Source organism: Tenrec ecaudatus, chromosome 8, assembly GCF_050624435.1.
Source record: "Tenrec ecaudatus isolate mTenEca1 chromosome 8, mTenEca1.hap1, whole genome shotgun sequence".
Taxonomy (NCBI): domain Eukaryota; kingdom Metazoa; phylum Chordata; class Mammalia; order Afrosoricida; family Tenrecidae; genus Tenrec; species Tenrec ecaudatus.
In genome coordinates this window covers 49274966-49300534 of record NC_134537.1, presented here as the reverse complement: position 1 = coordinate 49300534, position 25569 = coordinate 49274966, and the positions used below count along the sequence as shown (strand labels likewise).

At 37.8% G+C, this 25569-nt stretch overlaps 1 protein-coding gene across 1 annotated transcript in view; it reads right to left on the bottom strand.

The window, feature by feature from the left end:
• SNTG2 (syntrophin gamma 2) overlaps positions 1 to 25569 on the bottom strand; it is a 553256-nt gene that overhangs the window by 397147 nt on the left and 130540 nt on the right. Inside the window, exon 2 of the mRNA XM_075555664.1 lies at positions 7811 to 7948. Coding sequence (XP_075411779.1) covers positions 7811 to 7948 — 138 coding nt within the window. The remainder of the gene's footprint in view (positions 1 to 7810; positions 7949 to 25569) is intronic.

The following is a 25569-nucleotide window of genomic DNA, read 5'->3' as shown; positions in this document are numbered from 1 at the left end:
CTCCCATGATATGTATTAAAGCAGAAGGACGCGGTCACCTTGGATGACAAACACCAACTTCAGTGCTTGCTTGTTTCTCTACATTTCCACGTTTGCAGTAGCTTACACAACATTGTCAGTGTTTGGTACTGTTTGTGTTTCTTTGGTCATTTTGTGCTTTTATATGAGGGTCAGTCAAATAGCATCACTACAAAATCATAAAGACATTGATTAAATACTCATCTGAAGATATTATTTTCCAACTTCACCTCCACCCAGGCCCCCGCACTTCCACAGACAGTTCTTCCAAACCTCTTACAGTTCCTTGAAAAATTGTGCGCTCTTTGATTTATACCACATTCCTACATCAGCTCCGGCTCCTTCAAGGGACTCAAATCACGTTCGTTTAAAAAATTCTCTAAGTTTGGGGAACAAAAATGCTAGTGGGACAAGATCAGGGGCACAGCTGGACACGAGATGGTTTCCAAATTAAATCCTCACAGACGAGCCCCTGCTCCCCTCAAAGAAGAAGCAGGTGCATTGTAGTGCTGGAGGAAAACATGCTTGAAAAATTCTCAGTGCAGGAGCTCAAAGCACAGGGAATCCAGGGCTGAAGATCCCTTCAGGATCAGGGCTGGGAGGGGCGATATGGGAGGGTAGAGGGAGAGTGGGTTGGAAAGAGGAAACCGATTACAAGGATCTGTATGTGACCTCCTCCCTGGGGGATGGACAACAGAAAAGGGGGTGAAGGGAGACGTCGGACAGGGCAAGATATGACAAAATGATAATTTGTAAATTATCAAGGGCTCATGAGGGAGGGGGGAGCAAGGAGGAAGGGGGAAAAGAGAGGACCTGATGCAAAGGGCGTAAGTGGAGAGCAAATGCTTTGAAAATGATGAGGGCAAAGAATGTACAGATGTGCTTGACACAATTGATGTATGTATGGATTGCGATAAGAGTTGTATGAGTCCCTAATAAAATGTTTTTTAAAAAAGAAAAAAATTCTCAGTGCCCATTTCCTGACATTTATCCTCATGAATATGATTTTAACTTTTTTAAAACTACTTCATGATAAGCCCCTTTGTGTAGTCTCCTAGTATAGGCACCATCACATTATGAACTAATCCTCTGGCCTGAATTGAACTGGCCAATGGGCCCCCTGGAGTGATGGTTTGGTCCTTTTCATAAGACTCCCAGGCAAGACTAAGACAAGGGTAGCAGTGAGCTAACTTGTTTGTGTCCATCTGACTGATGGCAGAGACAGTTGCGCAATTTTTGTAAATTTGTGCATGTTGACGAGGCTTCAAAAAAGTCCTAGGAATTTTTCTTTTTGGTCAATTGCATTTTTACTAGGAACTTTGCGAAGACCTTTCCTATAAACTCGAGCCCTTGAAGGAATACATTTTGTCTTCTCATCACATTCAATAACTTACCACGCAGCATTATAAACTGGCAGAACCTTGAAACAGAGCTCATTTTAGTTTTGTAATTAAGTTTCTGATCTTAGATCAATGATTCTGCATTTGCTACACAGTAAAATAAAAATGGGGAATTCTCTAAAATACACTCCAATTGCATACCTGCCAGGATTTAAATTACCCAATATTAAATAGACATCTATTAAAACAGTTCTACATATATACTTTCCCTTCCACATTCACTTAAAACACCAACATAAACTTCTGATTAAACAAATAAATATCTTAAATGTACACAACTCTAAACATAAATAACCATTTTAAACTGCTCTAGAAATATTAGGGAAAGTTTGCTTCTCCTTCTTACATAACAGGGTTACATAACAGGGCACACTAATGGAGCAATGGTTATATCACTTAACTGCTAATTGAAAGTTCTGAGCTTCACATCCCATAAGCCACTCCATGCACGAATGAAAGGACAGTTCACTTTTATGAATATTTATGGCCTTGGAAGCTCCAGGGAGGCAATTATATCTGGTCTTACATGAACGGTCTTAAATAACCAGTCTTTACATGATCGGTCTTCCATGACTGGTCTTACATGATCGGTCTTACTTGATAGCAGTGTATTTGTTTAAAAAAAAGAAAACCATTAGTCCACAATCATTCCAAATGCCAGATTGACCTAAAGGAACATGTGAATACATTAAATATGGTCTTTATATTCTAAAGTCTGATATTGAATCAACATAATTTCTAAAATAAAATTTAAATTAATAAACCAATTTAACGTTGATATAATTAAAAGAATATATGTGTATATATATATATACCATATTGAACAAAGGGGGAAGTGCAGAGTGGAGACCCAAGGCCCAAGTGTCGGCCACTGGAGATCCCCTCATAGAGGGGTTTAGGAGAGGAGATGGGTCAGTTAGGGTGCGAGGTAGTACCGATGAAGAACACAGCTTTCCCCCAGATCCTGGATGCTTCCTCCCTCCAACTACCATGATCCGAATTCTACCTTGTAGGGCTGGATAGGGCAGAGGTTGTACACTGGTACATATGAGGGCTAGAGGCACAGGGAATCCAGGGTGGATGATACCTTCAGGACCAAGGGTGTGAGGGGCGATGCTGGGAGAGTGTAGGGTGAGTGGGTTGGAAAGGGGGAACTGATTACAGGGATCCACATGTGACCTCCTCCCTGGGAGAGGGACGGCAGAGAAGGGGGGGAAGGGAGACTCCTGATAGGGCAAGATATGACAAAATAGCAATGTATAAATTACCAAGGGCACATGAGGGAGTGGGGAGCGGGGAGGGAGGGGAAAAAAAAAAGAGGACCTGATGCAAAGGGCTTAAGTGGAGAGCAAATGCTTTGAGAATGATTGTGGCGGGGAATGTATGGATGTGCTTTATACAATTGATGTATGTATATGTATGGATTGTGATAAGAGTTGTATGAGCCCCTAATAAAATGTTTAAAAAAATTACCAAGGGCACATGAGGGAGGGGGGAGCGGGAAGGGAGGGGAAAATAAAAGAGGACCTGATGCAAAGGGCTTAAGTGGAGAGCAAATGCTTTGAAAATGATTGGGGCGGGGAATGTATGGATGTGCTTTATACAATTGATGTATGTATATGTATGGATTGGGATAAGAGTTGTATGAGTCCCTAATAAAATGTAAAAAAAGAAAAGAAAATGATTAGGGCAAAGAATGTACAGATGTGCTTTATACAATTGATGTATGTATATGTATGGACTGTGTGTGATAAGAGTTGTATGAGTAATAAAACGTTTAAAAAATGGGAAAAAAACCAAAAAACTGCACAATCATTACATGATATTTTGATTATATTTTCAGTAAGTTTGTGAAATCACAATGGAAGTCTATCACTTATGTGTATGTCCTCACAGAGTAAACCAAAATGTATGCGTAGCAATGATTTATAATTTAGTGTAAACTCTGAATTTGGTTTTTGAACAACCAAATTCTATAGAAACACATGTACTGAATGCATATCGAATCAAAATATGGAGACTTTGAAGTGAGTATGAATTTACCCTGTAATTGATTTGAGAATGTAAAACTTAATTATTGGTGATATTTTCTATTAAGTAAAACTGATTTTGCAGATAAAATACCAGTCTGAACCATCTGTATGACATTAGTGAGAACTTTTGAAAGAACACACAGCTCTAAATAGCTGTGACTGATGCATCAGACAACACAGACAGCTAAAATGAATGTTACTTACTCTCAGTGCCCCTGCCTTTGAACACTTGTACTAAAGAGTTCCTAAAGTACAAGCTACACACGTGTTTGAAACTTCTCAATGAATAACTACATGTAATGTGCTACACTATTATTGCCATATAGAAAAAGATTAATATATATTTTATCTACTTGTAGCCCTAGTATCTAGGCTTATAATAAACAATACTTCTCCCCTTTCTGCTTGGCTATAATGCATATATTGTGCACTCCAAGTGCACATATTGAAATCTGATATCGCTTTTTCCCTAAGTCATTAAATCTTCACTCATTGACCCTGCTTATGAATCATAGAATAATTCACCTTTCCTTCCCCTAACAAAGAACATTTTAAATGAAAATCAATTGTTCAAACCCATGTTTCTTAATGAAGGCGAATGTGGCAATGTTTAATCATGTGGATATAGTGAACATTGCTGTCTCTGAAAACCCCAGAGAGATATCTACCTCTAATTCTAAAATTAACTGCGATCTTTTTAACAAGATTTTTCTCTATTTAAACATTTGATAAATTCTCATAGAGGTTCTATTTATATAGGCAATTGAAGGATCATGGGTTTCAACTGTCACTTAAACTAAAGTAGTCCATCCCAGTATGGTTCCTTAACTGCCAAATATAGAAATCATATCTCAGAAGATGGCTATGTTAGACTGTGGTAAAAATATGTGAGGTAAAAATATATGTTAGGTTGTGGTAAAAAAAATTTCCTCTGAATTTCCCATTTCCCACCATCCCTCTCTCAATTTCCAACTGCATGCAAGTGTATTCATTAATGTGATCACTGTACTTCTAAAGGGAAGATCTCATGAATTAACAAAAATAATTAATAAAAAGTAGCAGAGAATCGATATATATATTTCTATAAAAATCAAGTGTCTTATCTTCAATCTTTGAGAACATAGGATTTCAATCTCAAATCTGTGGAAGTTACTGATGATTTATTTATCAGTAAATCATTTGACATTATGTAAATAACAACATAAATATGACAAAATGTTCATTTTCCTTTGGACAGAATATATAATATATACAACATTACATAATATATATTTTAACCAAAAGTTTAAAATTGTAAGGATACTCTGATCTATGTATATTCTAGTCTATTAAAATATAAAATATTCAGTATTTATAATATAATGGTAGTGAGAAATTTCTAGTGTTTGAAAATTATTATTAAGAAGAACACAAATAAAAGCATGTGCCTTCTTTCGTTTCCTTTTCTTTCCCTGCTCCCATCCTAGACCGGCAGAGGTGGCATGAACTGGGTGTGCTTGCTAACATGCAAAGAGAGTAAAGTAAGATAGGTTGGGGTAGTTACAAATATTAAGTCCAAAATTACTAATAGAAGGAGATAGTACTGTACAACCTCAATAAACGAATCAAACTGTCTTTATGAAGGAATCTTTTTTCTTCTAGCAAACTCATCTATTGAGTAAATATGGAAAAGAGAGTTGAAAATGGTAGAAAGAAGAACCGTTTGCTTATTTTCTAAGCTGAACATCAAGAAAACTCAGAAGGCCAAACATAAGGATGATCCAGAGCTTGTATCCTCTGTGGGGACACCACTGGAACAGTGGACCGTCTGCCCCCATCATGTGGGGCGAGGCACTGAGGGCATGGAGCAGAGCAGCAGGGGGCAGGGATGAAGCCCCCAGGGAATACCAAAAATACACTAGGGAGACACAGAGTGTGGCCCCCACCAGACCTTTACTGGAAAATACTCGTAATGGCCAACAAACAGACCGTAGGCTTTTCCATTTGTGCCGGTGGCTTTCTTTTTATTAATATTTTGTTCTTGCTTTCTGCTGTTGTTATTATTTTGTGTGTTTTGACTTCCTTTGTTGTTTTATTTGACTTTGCCTGATTTTTGCACTTATTAATGTATCTGAATTTCCATCTAGATAAGGGGCAGGATAAATAATCCAGAGATGAAAAGAATGGGACCAATGATTCTGGGGGACACAGGAGAAGGGGAAGTAGGAGAAATGAAGGGAGGGGGACCAACCAAGGGCCAAGGGAACAACAAGTGAATTAAAATCAATGGAAGGGAGGCCATAGGATGCTTGGTGGGGTTCAATCAAAGACAATATAATAGCGAGGGACTACTAAACCTGAATGAAGGATGAACATGATGGTGGGACAAAAGGGAAGTAAAAAGAAAATAGATGAAAGAACCAGGAGGCAAAGGACATTTATAGAAGCCTAAAAACAGGCATGTACATATATATAATGAGAAGGGAACAGAACTATGTACTCATATCTATATGTTAAGAATTATGGCAGCAGATGGACATTGGGCCTTAACTCAAGTACTCCTTTAACACACGAGCACTTTGTTCTAACAATCCAGCGTTCTGTGATACTCACCATCCAACATGGTTGCTGAAAATAAAATGGGTGCATAAGAAAATGTGGTGAAGAAAGATAATGATGCCCGGCTTTCAAAAGATATAGCATCTGGGGTCCTACATGATTGAAGATAAACAAGTGGCCATCTAGCTGAGAAGCAACAAAGCCCACATGGAAGAAGCACACCAGCCTATGTGATCAGAGGTGTCAATAGAATCAGGTGTGAGGCATCTAAGACCCAGAATAAAGCCATAACCAAGGTGAATAGGGCTGGGGGGAGAGGCATGGAGTGGAGACCCAATGCCCATCTGTAGACGATTGGACATCCCCTCACAGAGGGGTCACAGGGAAGAGATGAGCCAGTCAGAGTGCAGTATACCACCAATGAAACATACAACTTTCCTCTAGCTCTTTGGTACTTCCTTCCCCCACTATCACGGCCTCAATTCTACCTTACAAATCAGATTAGACCAGAGCATGTGCATTGCTACATATAGGAGTCTGCAACGCAGGAAATCCAGGATTGATAAACCTGAGAGCCAACAAGGAGAGTAGAGGAAACAGAAGGATTAGGTGAAGGGGGGGGGGGGGAGAAAGGGAGAATCAATCAGAAGGATCAACCTAGAACCCCCTCCCAGGGGGACGAATAATGGAAAAGTGGGTGAGGAGCGACAGAGGATGATACAAGATATGGAACAAAAGCTATAAACTTATTAAGGGTTCATGAGGGAGGGTGGGCGGGGGAGGAAGAGGTAGAAATGGGGAGCTGATATCAGGGACTCAAGTGGGAAGAAAATGATCATGGTGGCATATGTGCAAGTGTGCTTGACACACTGAATGAATGTATGGATTGTGATAAAGGGATGTAAGAACCCCCAATAAAAGTATTCAAAAAACTCAACTATGACCTGAAATATTTTCAAAATTCATTAAAAGACATTCTTTTTACCTAATTGATTTCCTGTGTATCAGTTTTTGTAGCTTACAGATGTTTTTGTAGCTTACAGATGTACTTAAAAGAGGTATTTATAAAGGATTTCTGATTAATCTTTAAACATATATTTGAAGTTATTTAAAGTGCCTAGAAAGAAAAATTAAGAATGAAGTGATTTTACTATGATATAATATAGTTTAATATAATATAGTTCATATGAAATGGTCTTCATTGAGAAAACTCCTAGATAGGCATAAATATAGTATTCTGTATTATTTATTCACTAGTCTAGTGCATCAAATTAGATCTTTTATTTCTAAGAAAATTTAATCTGTGTGTTATGAATACAAGTGAAGCCAAGAAGGCCTGTTTGCAGAGGAAAATGCTCAATTACATTCACCGGTGCCCAGGTACACTGTGACCAGCGCACAGGAGAACACCTGCCGTGCTCGCCACCTCCACTTCACGGGACTTCAGACACAGGTGCTAACGTCAGTATTCTTTTAGTAATTAGAGCATCTGCTGTATTATGTCTTTTAAATTTCTAATTAGGAAAGATCACAAATCATCTGCTACTTGTGACTATTATTTTATTTAAAACTAACCATATTTTAATGACGAAGATAAGCTAAGCAAGAAACAAAGAAAATTAAATGACGATGTAGACTGTATTTTAGTTGGGCATAAGCAGCAAACGTATTAGAACATTTTAATAAGGCCTAGTAGGTTTTTGTTATCAAGCATCATGGCAATAATTTTAAATGCCGTTGATCTGAGTAAAGCCTTAGCTCATAAATTCAAAACATTTTTGAAACATCCCACTGGAAACAGGGAGATCCAGAAGCACTTACATTTGCAGTGTGACTGCTTCCACTAGTACAGATGACATCTTGTTTTTGAATAGTGAGTACCTCCTTGGTTAGCTTCAGTCGGACGTCATAGGCGTTTTCAGACCCTTCGTCATACAACAACGCAATACCGGTTTTCGTCTGCAGAAACAAGGCGCAAACACAATACATCGGTTTTAATACGAGAGAACCATTGATGATTGTAAGTTGCGTTCTTTATGATGACTTATTAGAAGACAAATCAATTTATCTACTATGAACACACGACCTGTCTATCCCATAAAGACCTTGATTAATTCAACACATTTGCAAACAAACACTGGGCCTTCGACGAATTGGTCCATGTCACTATTCACAGGATTTATACAAAACATGTTTCTATTTGCTTTTTGTTTTTTTAGACTCACTATTTTTAATAGGTGATAGGCAAATTACAGATAGGTAATATATGAACCCTTGGTCATTTATACATTATTATTATTTTTGTCATATCTCACACTGTCTAACGTCTCCCTTCACCCACTTTTCTGTTGTCCACCCCCTGTTTTGCTTTTAAGGGTCCTTTTTAAAATGGAAAAATCTAAAAATTTACTTGGAGTTTAAATTAATGTTTCTGCTTTCATTTTTATTGTAGACAAATATACCTGAATCAAAATGATAATTCAGAAAATATTTAAATACTTTTTGTATAATGGTTTCTTGGTTTGGAGTAGGAAAGTGGAAACTTAAAATAGCTAAAACATCGATCCTACGGTTAAAACAATTAAAAGTCAACTCACTTAGAAACATACATTTGGAGTTTATTGAACTTAGACTTTTGCAGTGGATACCTCTGCTGAATACATCGGGATGAATTGGTTTCTCAGGAACCCCTTTGGGATAGCCAAACGCACCACCTCACTCTAGCAATCACCGCAACCGAAAACCAAGTCACTGCCACGGAGTCCATTTCCACTCACTTTGCTTCAGGGTGTTTCTGACATGATCATTTTTCACAGGAGCACATCATCCCACTGGTCGCCCAAGTAGTGGCTGTTGGTTTTGTATCACCAACCTGTGTTTAGCAGGTCAGTGCCCCATAACAAGAACTGAAAACAGAAGCAAACACCCCCAAGCAAACAAACTGTACAACTTGAAGAGCTGTACAACCTTGTACAACAAAAGGTTGGCTGGCTGTTATTTAGTTTATTATTTTAGTGCCCTCCATATGAGCACACTAGATCCGTAACCAAGAGTTTTCAGGGTCATAACCGTGCAGAGGCAGATTGCCCGGTCTGTACAGTCCAAAATTTTTCTAGGTATGTTGAACCACTGACTTTTGGTCTAGCGCCTAAATTTTTGCTCATAGTTTTTTGTTAATACACGGATGTGGCTTTGAATTCACCACAGATGATCAGTAGTTTCACAGACACATAGAATGGAATGAATGGAAAACACAAGCCCACATCCAGAGGATGAGCAGCCATTTGAATTGACGTAAATTACATCCTCCCGGTTAATGCATGACCTGTGTCTTGTTCTTTATTTAGTGACCGCAGGGGTTAAGTCCACCCAGCCCAGCGTGATTAAGAAAAGAAGAGAGACCACAAAAGCAGAGATATAAGTAAATGCTTTCCTTCGGACTCTATGTATGTATGTATGTATGTATTTACTTACTTATCATTATAAATACCTAATTAGAAGAAAGAATTCGACAGTGATGACTACGGCTCAGTCTGTCAGGTTTTCCTTCTATGGTGGCTGTGGTGCTATGATGCTTGAAGCAATGTCACTGGTATTTCAAATCCCAAGGTGGGGAGGTTAGAGCAGGGCATTGAGACTAAAATGGGTACTACTACGGTGCCTGCTGTCCACTTCAGAGGGATTAGCCATGGAAAACCCTAGCGAGAACACTGAAACATGGTCAGTCACTGCAAACATAACGAATCACAGGAGAACCTCGTCAGAGATACCTCTAGAGGTGCAACCCACGGGTCTGGTGGTGCTCAAAATATCACCGAGCTGTTTCTCGAAGCAGAGTCAAGCACAACCATGTGCTTGAAGTAAAACCTGTGGGGGTAAAGCTTTCAGGACTTCCATTTGCTGATGAGACATGAGTGAAAACGAGAAGAAACAGCCTCAAACATAAATTAATAATTGGATATCTGAATGTATAAATTATGAATATTAAAAATATATGTTAAAAATAATAGGTTGAATGTGAAAATTAAAACAAGCTGTGTTAAAATACAAATTTGAGTATATCCTATCCAATCCACAGATCATCTCAAAACATATTTAATTAAAGTTTTTTAAAATGACAGAAGACCTGATGAGCTGTGGGCTAACATAAAGAACATCATCTATGAAAAGAGCAAAAGTTCAAGGACAGGAAAGAAAGACACTTTCAGAATAAATGTCACAAGAAATGCTAAAATGTCCTTTTAATTATAGAGCAGTTTTGTCAGATGGAAGAAATGATGAAGAGCTGAATGGTAAAATTCAAAGGACGCCTTAAGCAAATCAAGTAAAATATGTAAAGTCTTAGAGGGAGCAAACCAAGAAAACAGAACATGCTTACCATATCTTTAAGTAAAAAAACAAATGAAATAGTCAAGCTCCCAGGTGCAATATTGGAAAGTTCTATAGGTGAAAAAAATGAGTTTTGCAGGAAGCATCAAATAAAGATGGAATGAATACACAGAGTCACTGTACCAAAAAGAACTAGACACCTTTCCAAAATTTCAAGAGGTAATTCGTGAACACGTGAGAAGGTCCCGGTGCACTGAAAGCATTAGTGAAAAAGCAGGCTCCAGGAAGGGATGGGGTACCCAGGGCAAGATTTGAGCAAGCTGATGAAGCACTGGAAGCACTCATTCACCTGTGCCCGAAAGTGTGAAAGACAGCTACTTGGCCAGCTGACTGGAAGAGATCCATATTTGTACCCATTCCAAAGAAAGGTGACCTACAGAATCCACAAAATATAGAACAATATAATTGATATCACATGCAAGGAAAATTGTACAGATCCTCCAACAATGGTTGTAGCAGTACTTTAACAGGAAGCTGCCAGAGGTTCAGGCTGGATTCAGAAGAGGATGCGGAACAAGGGATATCATTGTTGAGAAAAGATGGGTCTTGGCTGAAAGTGGAGAAAAAGATGTTTCCTTGTATTTCTTCAACTATGTAATGATATTTGAAGGTGTGGATCATAATAAACTGTAGATGACCTTGAGGAGAATGGAAATCCCAGAACACCTAGCTATACTCCTGGAGAATGTGCACAAAGATCAATGGGCGGTTGTGTGAACTGAACAAGAGAATACTGCATGGTGTAAAATGAGGAAACGTGCGTGTCACAGTTGTTTCATCGACTCAGACTTGATCTATATGCTTAACCGATCATCAGAGAAGCTGGATTATTTGAAGACGAATGTGCTATCAGAATTGGAGGAAGTTTTTAACTACCTGTGGTGTAGAGATAACACAATCTCTCTCTCTTTTTTTTTTTTTTTGCTGAAAGTGAGGAAAACTTGAAGCAATTGCTAATGCAGATGGATTGCTTCTTTCACTATAGGTTAAAACTCAACATAGAGTAAACCAAAACCCATCCAACTGGGCCAATAGGTAATATCATGATAAGCAGAGAAAAGATTGAAGTTATAATGAATTTCATCTTGCATGGATCCACAATCAACACTCACGGAAACATCAGTCAAGAAATTATATGACACATGCATTTGGTAAACCTTTTGCACAAGACCTCTTTGGAGTTTCGAAATGCAAGGGTGGTACTTGGAAAACAGGGTGCAATTGGCCCAAACCATGGTGTTTTTAATCATCTAACATGCATGTGAAATGTGGATATCAATAATGAAGACTCGAGAAAAATTGATTCATGTAACTATGACATTGATGAAGAACATGGAAAACCCACTGGACCGACAAAAGAACAAAGAGATCGCTTGTGGAAGAAGTACGTGCAGAATGCTCCTTAGACATAAGGATGTTGACACGTCACCTCACATGCTATCAGGAAAAACAGTCCCTGGAGAAAGACATCGGGCTTGGCAAAATGGAGATCCAGAGAAGGAGCGGAAGGCACTCAACCAGGTGGATTGTCCCAGTGGCTACAATCATGGGCTCAATCATGGAAACCATTGTGAAGATGACACGGCACCGGATAGTGTCTCCTTTTGCTGCGCACAGTGTTCCTATGAGTCAGAGCCACCTGACAGAAACACCTCTGAGGAACAGGATGATCTATAGACTTATGTGCATGCAACAATTGCCCAGCTGCTTGCTCCTTTGCTTTCTCACAGCACCTGGTTGAAATATTTATCTGAAAACTGGCTGCATTTATTTTAACATTCCCTGCTTCTGTTGAAGTTGTTCGTAGCGTCTAGTAGACTCCAGTCCATTAGAAAAAGGAGGCTGCTTCGCTTTGTTCGTTCAGGAGTTGACAGCCCAATGCCCCCCACAAACAGGTACTCACTCTGTGTGTGTAGAATTGAAAGTAGGGAGAACCTAAATAATGTACTTTCAAATGTGCTTCACTTATTCTACTGCCAGTGTGACCCATGACAGTAGTTGGCTTTTGGTCTCACTTATTCTACTGCCAGTGTGACCCATGACAGTAGTTGGCTCTTGGTCTCACTTATTCTACTGCCAGTGTGACCCATGACAGTAGTTGGCTTTTGGTCTATAGGATATCAAACCTGGGGACAAATGACCCCTTCAGGACCAGTGGTGAGAGTGGCGATGCCTGGAGGGTGGAGGGAATGTGGGGTTGAAAGGGGGAACTGGTTACAGGAATTACATAGAGCCTCCTCCCTGGGGGAGGGACAGCAGAGAAGAGAACGAAGGAAGACGTCAAATTTAGTCTATTCTCTATTATAGCCAGGATCATACTGCTTAAAACTTAGTTCAAATAACATGAATGTTTCTAATAAAGCCAGTCAAGATTGAGGGGCTTTTTTTTGTTTACATCTGTCTCAAATTACACAAAACCTAAACAATGTTTTACATTGCCTTCCGGGTTCAACAGGACCCTGACTCTCCACTAACTCTCTGCCTTCAGTGTTGGCCGCTCTCACTGGCGCTCTCTGTGTACAAGTCTTTGTAGTGGCGTGCTCTAACTTTTCCCTTCTACTTTCCCCAAATTCTCCAAGGACTTTCCCCTCATTTTCTTTAACAAGCGAATTTAAAAGTTCAAGTCCACCCCTCCTCTCAGTGTCCCTTCTTCCTCTTCCTTGCTTTATTTTTCTGCCTAAAACGTATCACTTAGATGCTTCTTCCAACAGCATTCTAAAGAATTTCTAGACAATTCTTTGCAAACAATTTCTAAAGAGAGATGGGCTCCCTGTTCCCATAAAGAATTAGGGAACCAATTCTGCACCATCCTCTGGGGTTGGGATGAATGTAAACAGCCTGAAGAGCAGGGAATACTAAAGTTCTACTTCAGAAGAAAAGAACAATTGTGAACAACAAAGAATAGTATTACCTGTCACAAGTTTTTAGCAGTGTGACAGGGTAGTGAAATAGCCTACTGGTTTTAAATAGGGTTTAGAAAATTTCAAGTGTAAAAAGCGATGTATTATATCAGTAGTGAATTATCTAGTTCAAAGAAAGACACTGAGAAAATTATCCAAAGATTTTTAAAACACAAAATAGGTTTGCACATTTACATGTTATTTTAATAATAAATTTGAGGAGGTCAAGGATTATAAAAACATAGGAAAGCAAAATTCATATTTGTGAAGGAAATATTTATATAAGTATGTGTGGGTGTGTATACTTATCAAAATATTGGGTTGTCAGAACTCTAGAGCAACAAACAGTGAGAGAGGATCATGAAATTCACTATATAAAAATACCAAATGCACAAGGCAAAATTAACATTTACCGAAATGTATCCTTGCATAACACACATTAGCTTAACGTAATTAGATACTATACATAATGAAGGGGAAATAGGCACCCATTGAAAACAAGTTAACAAATATTAAAAGTAATTCTCAAAGGAAAGAATATAAAAAGAGAATTAATCTGGAATAGTATATGACTACAAGAATAATCAAAAGAGTCACAAACACGGAAACCCTTCTCTATGTCTTTTTAAACTATTAGAGAAGAAAACGTTTAAAGACAAATAACTGTAATTTAATGAAAGGCATGATCATAATTATACAACTGCATGCTGGTACAGAATTGTATAAATTCAGATAGTGTTGGCAGTTGTGTGTCTTCACACAACTATTTCTAGAAAATATTTCAGAAATAGATGGGAATTAGTCACACTTAATCTTTTGTATGGCATCTCTATTCCTAGGAATTCATCCTAATAATATAATTAGACAAGCACATTAGAAGCTATATGCACCATTGCACATTTCACCCTTTCACATGTAAAGTTTAATATGATACAGAGCTGTTGATAAAATATTTAGTTTTATGTCTATAGACAAGGAAAAGCATCCAAAAATATTACTGATGAGAAAATAAACAAGAGGATCATACTATCAAATATAGTCTTAAAAACTTTATATGTGTACCTAAGTGTACATGCAAAAATCCCTTAGAGAAAGTACAGCAAGGATTGAAAAATATGTATTTATAATATTTACAGAAAATTATATAATTGCTAAGTTATAGATGCAAATCATTTATTATTGGCTATTTAATTCAAATTAAACTTTTTTAGTTTTATTATGTCCTAATATTTAAGCTAAGTTTGATTTTGCTTCACTTGATTTAAAGTGATGTGCAAAAATGTCATACTGATTTAGAAAATTCATAAATACTACATCTATAAAATCCCCACTGTTTTTATATATCCATGCACCTAACTATATCCACAATGTATTTGTTAAGCCTGTAATAAGCCAAAGCTTTCGGATAGGTTCAGACAAATACAAGCCTATTCTAAAACATACCATATTCCATAAAGATATTGATGCTGCAGGAGGCCCCAAGGTTCCACTGGGGTTTCACGTACTGAGCTTTCATTTGGCAACCTTTTTAACTTTGTTAGAATGCATTACAAATCGACAAACTTTCTGTTTCTCATTAGAAGAGGGAAATTAACTGGTAACACCTACAGCTGAAATGTGGACAAGACCTTCCAAGCAATGTAAACAATCTGAAAACCAAACAATTGTCTCCAGCCTGACCACAGAAAGTTGTTGATTACTCCAATAAGCTTTATCTGGTTTTTCATTAACTGATTCTTTCCAGAAACCCTCCTCTCCTTACCGAGAAAACCCCCCTGAAGCTGTTGCTTGAGGAGGCAGACAAATCGCACAGTCTCCTTGAATACTGATACTCAGTAGTTCCTCTCAGTCTCCTGTCAGCCCACTCTGAGAATTGGCTTCTCTCATCAAGCTGTGCCAATCACCATTTTTTGGTGTGTGCCTAATACCACATCGCCTTATGTTCACTAAATAATTATTATTTTATTCTTCAGAGTGTGATAGAAATGTATAAAAGTTGCTGTAATGCCTTTTTCTTCATTCAGAAATTAAAATATTTAGCTCCCTTAATTGTAGAGATAAATAAAAGAATGAATGTCAAAATACTAAGTGAAATATAAAAGTGAGCAGTAAATGCACAGAGGAGTCATAAATTATTAGGTATTAAAAAGGTAAGGATGAGTGGAGGAAGGGGGAAGATTTTACTGTAGATTATGTCAATACTTATTTCAGGAGCTTTTTCAAGGAACGTATCTAAAGAATTCCGAACTTAATACTGCATTTAAGAATTTTGATTAGCTCAATCTACTGATACACTGATTATTAAGGATTATATTAAATGTACCCTAGGAGATTGTGTGAACATTCCATTTAGTTTATATTCTATGTCTATATAGCTTTGACCATCGGTTTATGATATGTAGACATGAAAAGATTCTCTAGGAAAGTAGAGTGATATAAAGGTAAGGAGAAAAAAAGACATCATATGATGTCAAAAGCAATTCTATTTCTATCACTGGCTGGATATACACATTGGAACAATCTGTCTTTTTTGTTTTTTGATTTTTGAGCCTTTATTTTCTGATCTGTAAAATTAGATAATTCCAATTTTACATGGATGACAGAATGAGTAAATGAGATGGTATTTGTGAAAGTTTCTAACAGAGTACATGTCACAAAAAAGCAGTAGTTGAATGCAATTGAGTGATTTTTCTGGTAGGTTACTGTTTTGAATTATTTATGTATCAGTAAAAATTAAACATTTTTTTCTCTAAGAAAGGAAAATTAACAAGGACCTCTCAGAAGTAAATCACATAAATCAAAAGAATCAAGACATCAACAGATACTCAATATGCAAAAATATTATAAGTTAAAAAATTCATATTTCTAAAATCCAAATAACTCAGATGTGCAATAAAACAAATAACCATCAGCCAATATTCCACCAATAAAGAAAACATAGTGAAACAACTGCTTGCTTCCTATTCTTAAGTGCTTCTAAGTTAATTTTTGACTCCTAATATCCTATATAACAGAATAGTACTGCCCTATATTAATCCTTAGCAAAGCAAATTACCAGATCTTTTTGCCACTGAGATGCTGGGGGAGTTTAAACTATCATTTTTTTTAAGGTTAAACATTAAAACTCTAAACTGCTGCACAAGCAGAGTTACTATTTGCTCTCAATAGTAAAATAAGCCAAAAGTTAACGCCTCCATTTCTGTCAGTGAATCAAACAACAAAGCTTGCATAGTAAAACTGGAAACTTTTTGCCAACAAAAGTGAAAATGTTAAGCTTAACAATATAAATGAAATCCCCATGAAAGATGGACCTTCCATTGACACTTGCTGGTGAGTGATACATTAGTTCCACTCATGATAATAACTATAACTAGTGACAGCCACTTACAGTTCTGCCCATACATAATTTATATGATAAACAATGTTAAAGGCCTAGGATAGGGTGAGTGATCAATACGTGCTTATTACTTCAAGACATGTATTTTTAAATCTGCTTAATTATATTTCTAAGAGAGTAAGACTACTCATGTTGGCAAGGTCATGCGCTTTAAATTTTACATTCTGCTGCCTCTTAGATGTTTCCTAAAAGCATTTCAATGTACAGTAAACTGTCAGAGGGTATATTTAATATCAGATAGAGCAAGATGAAATGTTCTTCAAATCCATTTTCTTTTAATTATACGATTGTGAGTAAGTTATTATACTTTCTGTTTCTTAGGTTTGGGATGTCTATGGTGAGAAAATTAATTCCTAGTTGGGCTCAGACTGGATGCTCGGCACCACACCTCCAGCAAACAGCGATAACTCGTGTCTGAGATGCCTACAGCCTTTCTTCTATGATGAGCAGGAGTCCAGGCAGCTCTTCAAAGCAGCAATCAGGCTGCTGCACTTCGGACCCATCACGATGGACAGGTAAAGGGCAATGGGAAAGTAGAAAAAGACTGAGGTGGGCCTACAGGGTCCCACCACCAGATTCCTATGAAACTGGACCAAACTGGTGTCTTCCTCAAATCCCCAGGGGACCTGTTTTGTGACTGATGTGTACTGTGCCAATGATCTCACTCAATTCAAAAGGAGACACGCTTTGCTTTTTGGAAACCTGTGTCTGCTTAATGAATGACTGCTGAGTCTTGTCCTCTCTGGCTATCTTGGTTGTTGCCACCAGGCCCTAGGCAGCGGCGGGACTTCCTAGTTCCTACAAGGAAGAAAGCACAGCTACGTGGATGCATGACATTCAGGGGCTGGTCTGGGATCCCAACTTTTCTTCATGTTTGTCCTGATTTTTCAGGCTAGTTTTAGTTTCTGGGTCTGGAAGATTTACGTTTTCTCAGTGTGATGATACACCGTAAGTAATTCGGGGATGCGGAGGATGTTCCTAGGAGAAGATACAGAATCTTTTTACCAATTTCTTTTTCTGTCCAAACTAGACCTCTGCTCCATCCCTTTCTGGTTCAAATGCTATCCTTTCGCTATCCTGCAATCCTAGTCAATTGACTTTTAAGACACCCAGGGAAGGACAGCCCAGCGCCCTGCACATGTTCCAGCCAGGCACTGAATGTCAGGGAGTCTAGTATAAGAGTGTCCTCTGGAAGATATGACCCACTTCCTCCTAGAGCTAAGTTCACGTGCTGGACTAGACTTACAAGTGCAGAGGTCCTTGATTTTTATTACATTTTACCTAAAGCTGGCTATTTGAAAAGAACTTCTTTCAATTGTTTTCACTTTTTCCTATTTAGTGAAATAGGCTAATACTAAGGCCTGGAAATTACTACAGTTAGATTGGAAATTTTAACCTCCAAACAATGGCTATCCATTCCTGCCAAGTCAGGTTCATGATCTGCACCACCAGTTGTACAAAGGTACAAAGGAGGAATCATGATTTGGGGACCAAGGAAACTCCTAAGTCCTCAGCCTCTGATCTGACAGAATTGGGAACTAAATCACTGTTAGCTGATCGTGGGGCCTACCCCATCAGCAGTTTCTCAGAAAGGGTTGACCTGCCTCCCCAGATAGGAGCCTCTTGGCCCATGGCAAGAGCGGTGAAGTGAGAGTCGGCCCCCTCTTCAAGCCTTTAGCTCCATTTCCACAACTGACTTCACACGTTTGATGTGGAGCCACCCTTGGGATGAACATGCCACTTCCATGTATCCCCATCAGTTTCTAATCAGAAAAGATCAAATCCTCGCAAATCTCCGTCTATTTCTTGCACTTATAAATTGTAAAGGAATACAATTTTTAAATGATATTTCTTTTAGGATATCATTGCTTAATAGAATCGTTGTTTTTATTTATAAAGCAATCACCATTATAATTTATGCTAAGTTCTACTAAATTGGTATTGTTCAAAAATATAGAATTAGAAAAACTAAAATGAAGAACATACTCAGCATATCTTAAACTGAAAGAACTCAAGAAAATATGGAATGACATAAAAAACATTGAGAAGATGGAAAGAATACACTGAGTAAAAGTTTAGGAGTTAACATGTGAGTAAGAACCAATGGGGCAGAGTAAGAATTTTAAGCTGCACGGAAAGTAATAGCTGGAAGCAAGCTTTTGGGTATTGAAATAATACCAACTGAAACATTTCAAAATGATGATGAAGTACTGGAAAACATTCACTGGTCGATGCCAGTAAATTTGAAAGGTGATTAATTGCTGAAAAGACTAATTGCCCCAAAGAGAACCATAATTGTACCCATAGCAAAGAAAGGTGACCCAAGAGAATTTTCCCACTTTATAACAATACCACTGAGAGCACATGCAAGAACCATTTTACGGAAGATCGCTCAATCATGGTTGTGGCAGTATACTGACAGGGAGCTGCCAGAGGTGCGGACCAGATTCAGAAGAGGATTCGGAACAAGGAATACCAGAAAGATGTTTCCTTGCGCTTTATTGATTATATCAAGACATTCCACTGTGTGGATCATAACAAACTATGGATAACCTGGAGAAGAATGGGATATCCAGAACACTGCATTGTGCTCCCGCGGAACTTGCATGTGGTAATTATATCATCTATTGTCAGTTATGTGAAATGAAGAAAGGAATAATGCATTTTTTTAAATCAGCAAAGGTCTGCATCACTATTACATATATTTTTAATACCGTGGTAGTTGCATACTCTGGTGTCCATTTGGGACTTGAGAGGATTAAAAGTGAAGGGGTGGAGTCTAATCTATCAATTGGTTCATAATTAATAAGGCCTGTGTATGGTCATGGCCTTTCCCTGAGAATTCTGGGAATTTCTGTATTTCCTCCTTAGAGGCAGGAAACACATTTTCTCTTGGCTGACTCTCTTGGAGACTCTACTGACTCCCTGCAAGACATCCCTGAGCAGAAACTACATGGACCTACCCTGATGCATCCCTGGGTGCAGGAGAAACCACATGAAGACCCCTGCCTGTACTGAGATGCTTATAAAATCACTGGATCCACAGAACTTCCCACCCACTGGCCTGTGATCTTCCTGCATTCGGCATGATTGCGTGTGTTCCCGAGTGAGAAGAGGACTTCTTAGATTGGTATCGGACATATGCGCTAATATGGAACTAATAGACTTGATCTGGACTGGGCTGGGATGTTTTCTCAATACCCAAATGCTCTTGTAATTAAAGCTCTTTTTTACACACATGTGTGTATCTAAGAATTTGTTCCTCTAGTCTACCTGGAATAACACACATTCTTATTCAATATATGCTGAACAAATCATCAGAGAAGCTAGTTTATATGAAGAAAAATGTGGCATGCGGATTATTAACAACCTTTGATATGAAGATGACACACGCGTGCTTGCTTGCTGAAAGTGAGAAGGAACTGACGCAGTTGCCGATGCAGATTAAGTATCATAGTTCTCTATATGGATTGCAACTCAATATAAAGAAGACCAAAGTGTCATGTCTGAACTAAGAGGTAACATCATGATAAATGAAGGAGAGTCTGAAGTTGTCAAAGATTTTCCTTTGCTCAGATCGACCATCGGTGCTCCAGGAAGAAGGAGTTAAGAGGTCAACAGATGTGTGGCATTAGGTACATTGGGTGCACCTCTTTAGAGTACTGAAAAGCAAGGATGCTATTTTGAAAACTAAGGGGCACCTGACCCAAGCCATGGTATTTTCAATATCCTCCTGTGCTTGGGAAAGCTGGATACTGAATAAAGAATACTGAGGAAGAATGGCTGCATCTGAATTGTAGGGCTGGAGAAGAATAATGCAGTACCCAAGGACTGCTAAAAGGGTAACCAGATCTGTCTTGGAAGAAATATAGCCAGAGTAATCCTCAGAGGCAAGGGTGGGGAAGCTTTGTCTTTCATACTTTGAACACGTTGTCAGGAGAAATTGTCCTTGGTGAAAGCCATGATGCTTCATAAAGCAGAGAGGCATGGGAGGAGAGGAAGCCCCTCTAGGAGAGGAGCTGACACTGAAGTTGCTCCAGCGGGCTCAGGCATGGGACAGGTGTGAGGATGTCACAGTACTGGGCACTGTTTCATTTTGTTATGCAGAGGTTGCTCTGCCTTGGAATCAGCTTGATGGTCCCTAACAACAACAACAACAACAACAACAACATCAACAAATCAGCATTCGTAATCTTTTTTCTTGATATTCTTTAAATTTTACACTTCAACTTTAAGGGGAAAGTTTCCTAAGAAAATTTTAATGCACAAGGAATTGTTACAAGGCATATTTAACATCAGATACAGAGTAAGTTTTAAATTCATTATCGAGGTTCATAGGTTTGCTGCAGGTAACTGCAAAAAGAGTCATCTATTTCTTGCTTTTAAAATGCAGATGTCCATTACTTGATAATACTTTGATCAAATTTCTCAAAGTGTAGAAGAATTCCCCCTGAATGCACTGCAGTTTATTTTGTCCATACTAACATTTCATAAGTACTCCTAAAACATGCTCACTCAACCACAACAGTCGCTTACATCAAGCTTCCCAGAATGGTATTCATTTTAAAAGACTTAAATGCAGTGCCTTTACATCAAATTTGGAAGAAGACTGGCCAGGAAAAAATGTTCATCATCAAAGCTCTCAAGGGCACATTATATGTATAATGCTTCCTTAGATGTGAATTTTTCTTACATTGTTATCTGATCAAACTTGAGCTCCACAAACTACATTGGAGCTTATGTTCAGTATTTATAGGCACAACTCAAAAATATCTTAAAAGAAACTCTTAAAATTTGTACATTAATTTTTTAAATTATAAATTCAATATTAAAATATGTGTTTAACATCTCATTAATGATAAGAATACAAGAATACCATCTCTAACCACAACCTAAATTTAAAAAGCAAAAGCAGAGAGAGAGAGATACATATTTTTTAATTACAAAAGTAATTAACATAAAAAGGAACAAACATATCTTAATAGGCAACAACAGAAAACATGTAATATTCTATCTGTCTAATAGGCTGTTTTCAAAGTTAAGAGTACATAAAAGTATTGTACTTTAGATACATACACTACTTTGCCTAAACCACACTCACATGCACAATCGCAAGTCACTCTCAGCAATGACCTCTACTTCACTGACAAAAGGAGAGCAATCAGATGGGAACTACCTTATGTACCACATCTGCCCAGGAATTTGCATACCGGAAGGTCCCACTGAGACCACCTTCCCACTGACAAGGAGCTCAAACGGACTTAGTATTTGGCGCAAGAAAGCTTCTGTAAGAAATTCAGGCCAGACTCCCATTTTCTAGTCTCTTTCTGTTTGCTATTTAACATGAACTCACTTCACAAATCAACTGACCAGCCTGGCTCCGGGAGCTCTGCAGACACTGGCCTTCTCACAGGGCTTGGTCCCAGGAAGGGTGTTCTTTCAGAGAGACCATCAAAAGATCCAGGGCTACACTGCTAAACGACTCAAACTTTATGGGAAGCAAATGAATGGTTCGGGATCTTTCCATTGTCCTGTGTCTCTGAAAGCATGACTGTAAATATCAACTGTTCAGAATTTTATTGTAAATTCCTGGATTTTCTGTACTTGGGCTCTGTGAACCTTTCCTTCCCTTGAAGTTGTACAAGGTACTGACGGTCCTACATTGCTTTACTGCTTCAATAAATACTGTAACGTGACCAGAAGCTCGTTTGTTTTTTGACACAACGTTCTGCCACAGACTAAGAACTAGTGCTTCTACAGCAGTCTCTGTAATGAGCAGATGACCTTGCACATCACCTACTCAAGGCCATTATTCCGGAAACTGTTAACACACTCTCTTACACAATTCTCCCCTGCAATACCTTCCTCCTGCTCCTCCTCCTCCTCCTCCTTCTCAAATATATATGAGATATTGTAGTATTCTCACACACGGACCCCCTTTGGCAATGTTAGTCATATTTCTGCCCCAACTAATTTATAAAACTTGTTTGCAAAATACCCACAACTTCCATACTGCTTTATGTGACTGAACTATAGAATGATATAATATCTGCATTTGCTCCTAATAAAAATGGCATTGGCATTTAGGACATTCACAATGTTGTCCAACTACCACCTCTCTTAATTTCAAGCATGCCATCATTCCAAAACACGTGTGTCTATGCAACAATTCTTTCAGCATCCCGTCCCCCCATCCCTAGAAAGCACTAACCTACTTTCTGCCTCATCAATTTGACTGTTCTTGATGTTGTGTATGAGCATCATTGCAATAGTTTGCATTTGTTTCTGGCATCTTTCATGTAGCCTCACGATTTCCAGGCTCCTCTAATTGGTAGCACGAGCAGTACTTTATTCCTTTTCTGCTGAAAACATTATACTGGTTAATTAAAATAATTTCCATCTATTCATTAGTGAATGGACATGTGGGCTATTTCTACTCTTAGGCTATGATGAATTAATGCTCTGATAGGATAATTTTTGAGAAGACAATTCCCCATTCTCGAAGGTCTTCCACAAAGAGTTAAAATGGTGTCCCGTGTTAATTCTGGTTGATCTTTTTGACAGATAACATCTAAACTTCTTCAGCTGCTTTACCATTTAATATTTCCAACAATAATGTAGGCAGATTTATCTGTAGCTTCATCAACACTTGTATTCAATTATTTTCATTTCAATTAGTGTTTTTGTTTGTTTTCCAATTATTTTTATCCTACTGAATGTGAAGTGGAATTTCATTATGATATGGACTTGCATTATGTGGGACACAGTTTCAAGTGCTTGTTGGTCCATTTTCAAAATCTCTATACATTGTCATTTTAATTTCCTTTTTTGCATATTCCCATTGCACACTGAAACACTGTTGCCAATAATCCCGGTTTAGCACTGAAATAACTTTAGGGAATGTCTGTTGGAATGCGTTTGTGCGGGGAGGTGTGAGGCATTCGAAACTGTCATGGGTGGGTAAGAAGCCAGATATGTCGAAATGAGAAACAAGGGAGAAACTGCAGATTTTGTAAGTTAAAGAGTAAGACCAGGAAGGCTTTCAGATGAAATATTTTGAAACTGAGTTATTAATTAACCATCTTTGTTTAACATTAGTGAAATAACATTTTTTTTCTTTTTTCCTCTATCTCTTCGTACTAAGTGCCCATTGTTTTTTATCAGACTTTCTCTGTTCCCAGTTCTAATGATACTAAAAATCATTGTTAGTTCTGAAAGCAGTTCAAACAATTTTTATTTTATGATATGAATTTCAAGATAAAATAAATTTATTTTTCTTCTTTTACATGTACAGAAGAGTCTTCACTATTTATAGATGTCCTTTCAGATACATATTTTGGTATGTTTATATATGTTCAAATTATGATAAAGTTAATGCAATCAACCCATGTATGGCTCAGAAGCATTACTGATTTAGTGAGGACTTATAAGAGTATTTTATTGTTTTTAAATATAAGTTTAAGGCACATCTATGTTTATTTATAACTACAATAAGTACTTTTTCACATGGAAACTTGAAGAGAACTAGATTTCGGTGCAATTATATAACTGACTTAATGATGCCAATCAGTGTTCTTAAGATATTGTTGTCTTTTAAAAGACAGCCTTTTAACAAGAAGCCTCGTTTGAAACAGCCTAAAGTAAAACACTAGCATTTCCAGTTAATGCCGTTAGCCTAGCATGCAATCGTATAATTAACAGCTAGCTCTTAAGCTACAAGCTCTTAATAATTAGAAAGTAAGCTGAATGCCTTATTTAATTGCTGTAAACACAATATGTCATGAGCTAATTAGACATGATTTATTATTGTCATCCTTACGCAGCTCTGAATGTGTAATGTGAAATCCTGGAGTTTCTGTGCTATGCATTTCATCAGTTTTTTTCAGCTTAATAATTTAACATAAATGAAGCATATATTTAAGTAAGCACGTATTGTCATGAAAGTTGACTAAAATCTAGAGCTAATTTAATGCATAAAGTGTAGTAAATGTTGTAAAATGACAATTATGAGATGGCTTTGAAAGTATAACATCTGTCTAATTGAATTGTATCTAGACATTTCTGATATTTCAGAACCTTTCATTAGTAAAGATAATTATAATATGTATACAGGGAAAGTTATGCAGTGATAGATTCAGGATAAACAATTATAATAAGACATCCTGGCATATGGCTACCCACGTATTCCACCAATTATAAGTTTCTTCAATGTGCAGACCATGTTAATTTGTTTCTTGCTTCCATGATCTGTTGTGTGTACAGCATATGGAAAGAATATAGATGTATATATTATTCTCTTCAACCTACTGGAAAATTATTAATATGTCATTTAAATCAGGTGTGTCTATTCAGCTATATCAAACTCAATAAAACTGAGAACAGTTCTACCGTCACACATATGAAATAGTCATAGGTCAGATTCAACTCAAACACAACTCCTTAGGTTTTAGGCCGGGTTTCCTAGGGAAACAAATCCAGGGACATTCATATATGTGTAACAGAATTTTATATCCAATAACAATTGGATATTGAGAAAACATCCCAGCCCAGTCCAGATCAAATCCATAAATCCAATATTAACCCTTGTGTCCGATACTTGTCCATAAATTCCTCTTTAGACTCATGTAGCACATACACTGATGCCTGATGCAGAAGATCGCAGGCCAATGGGAGAAAATTCTCATGCATCCAGTGGTGGTGGAAGCATCTCCAGGACTCTGGCTGCCATCAGCGTGGCCCATGTTACTGTGTAGAAGAGAGAGTGGCCGACTCAAGGGAGAAAGAGAGGAGGTTCTGAGAAATTTCATGAGAAGGCCATGACCACAAGGGGGCATCATCAGGCTGATTGACTCCACCTGTTCACTCTTAATATCCTCAGGTTGACAAGAGATTAT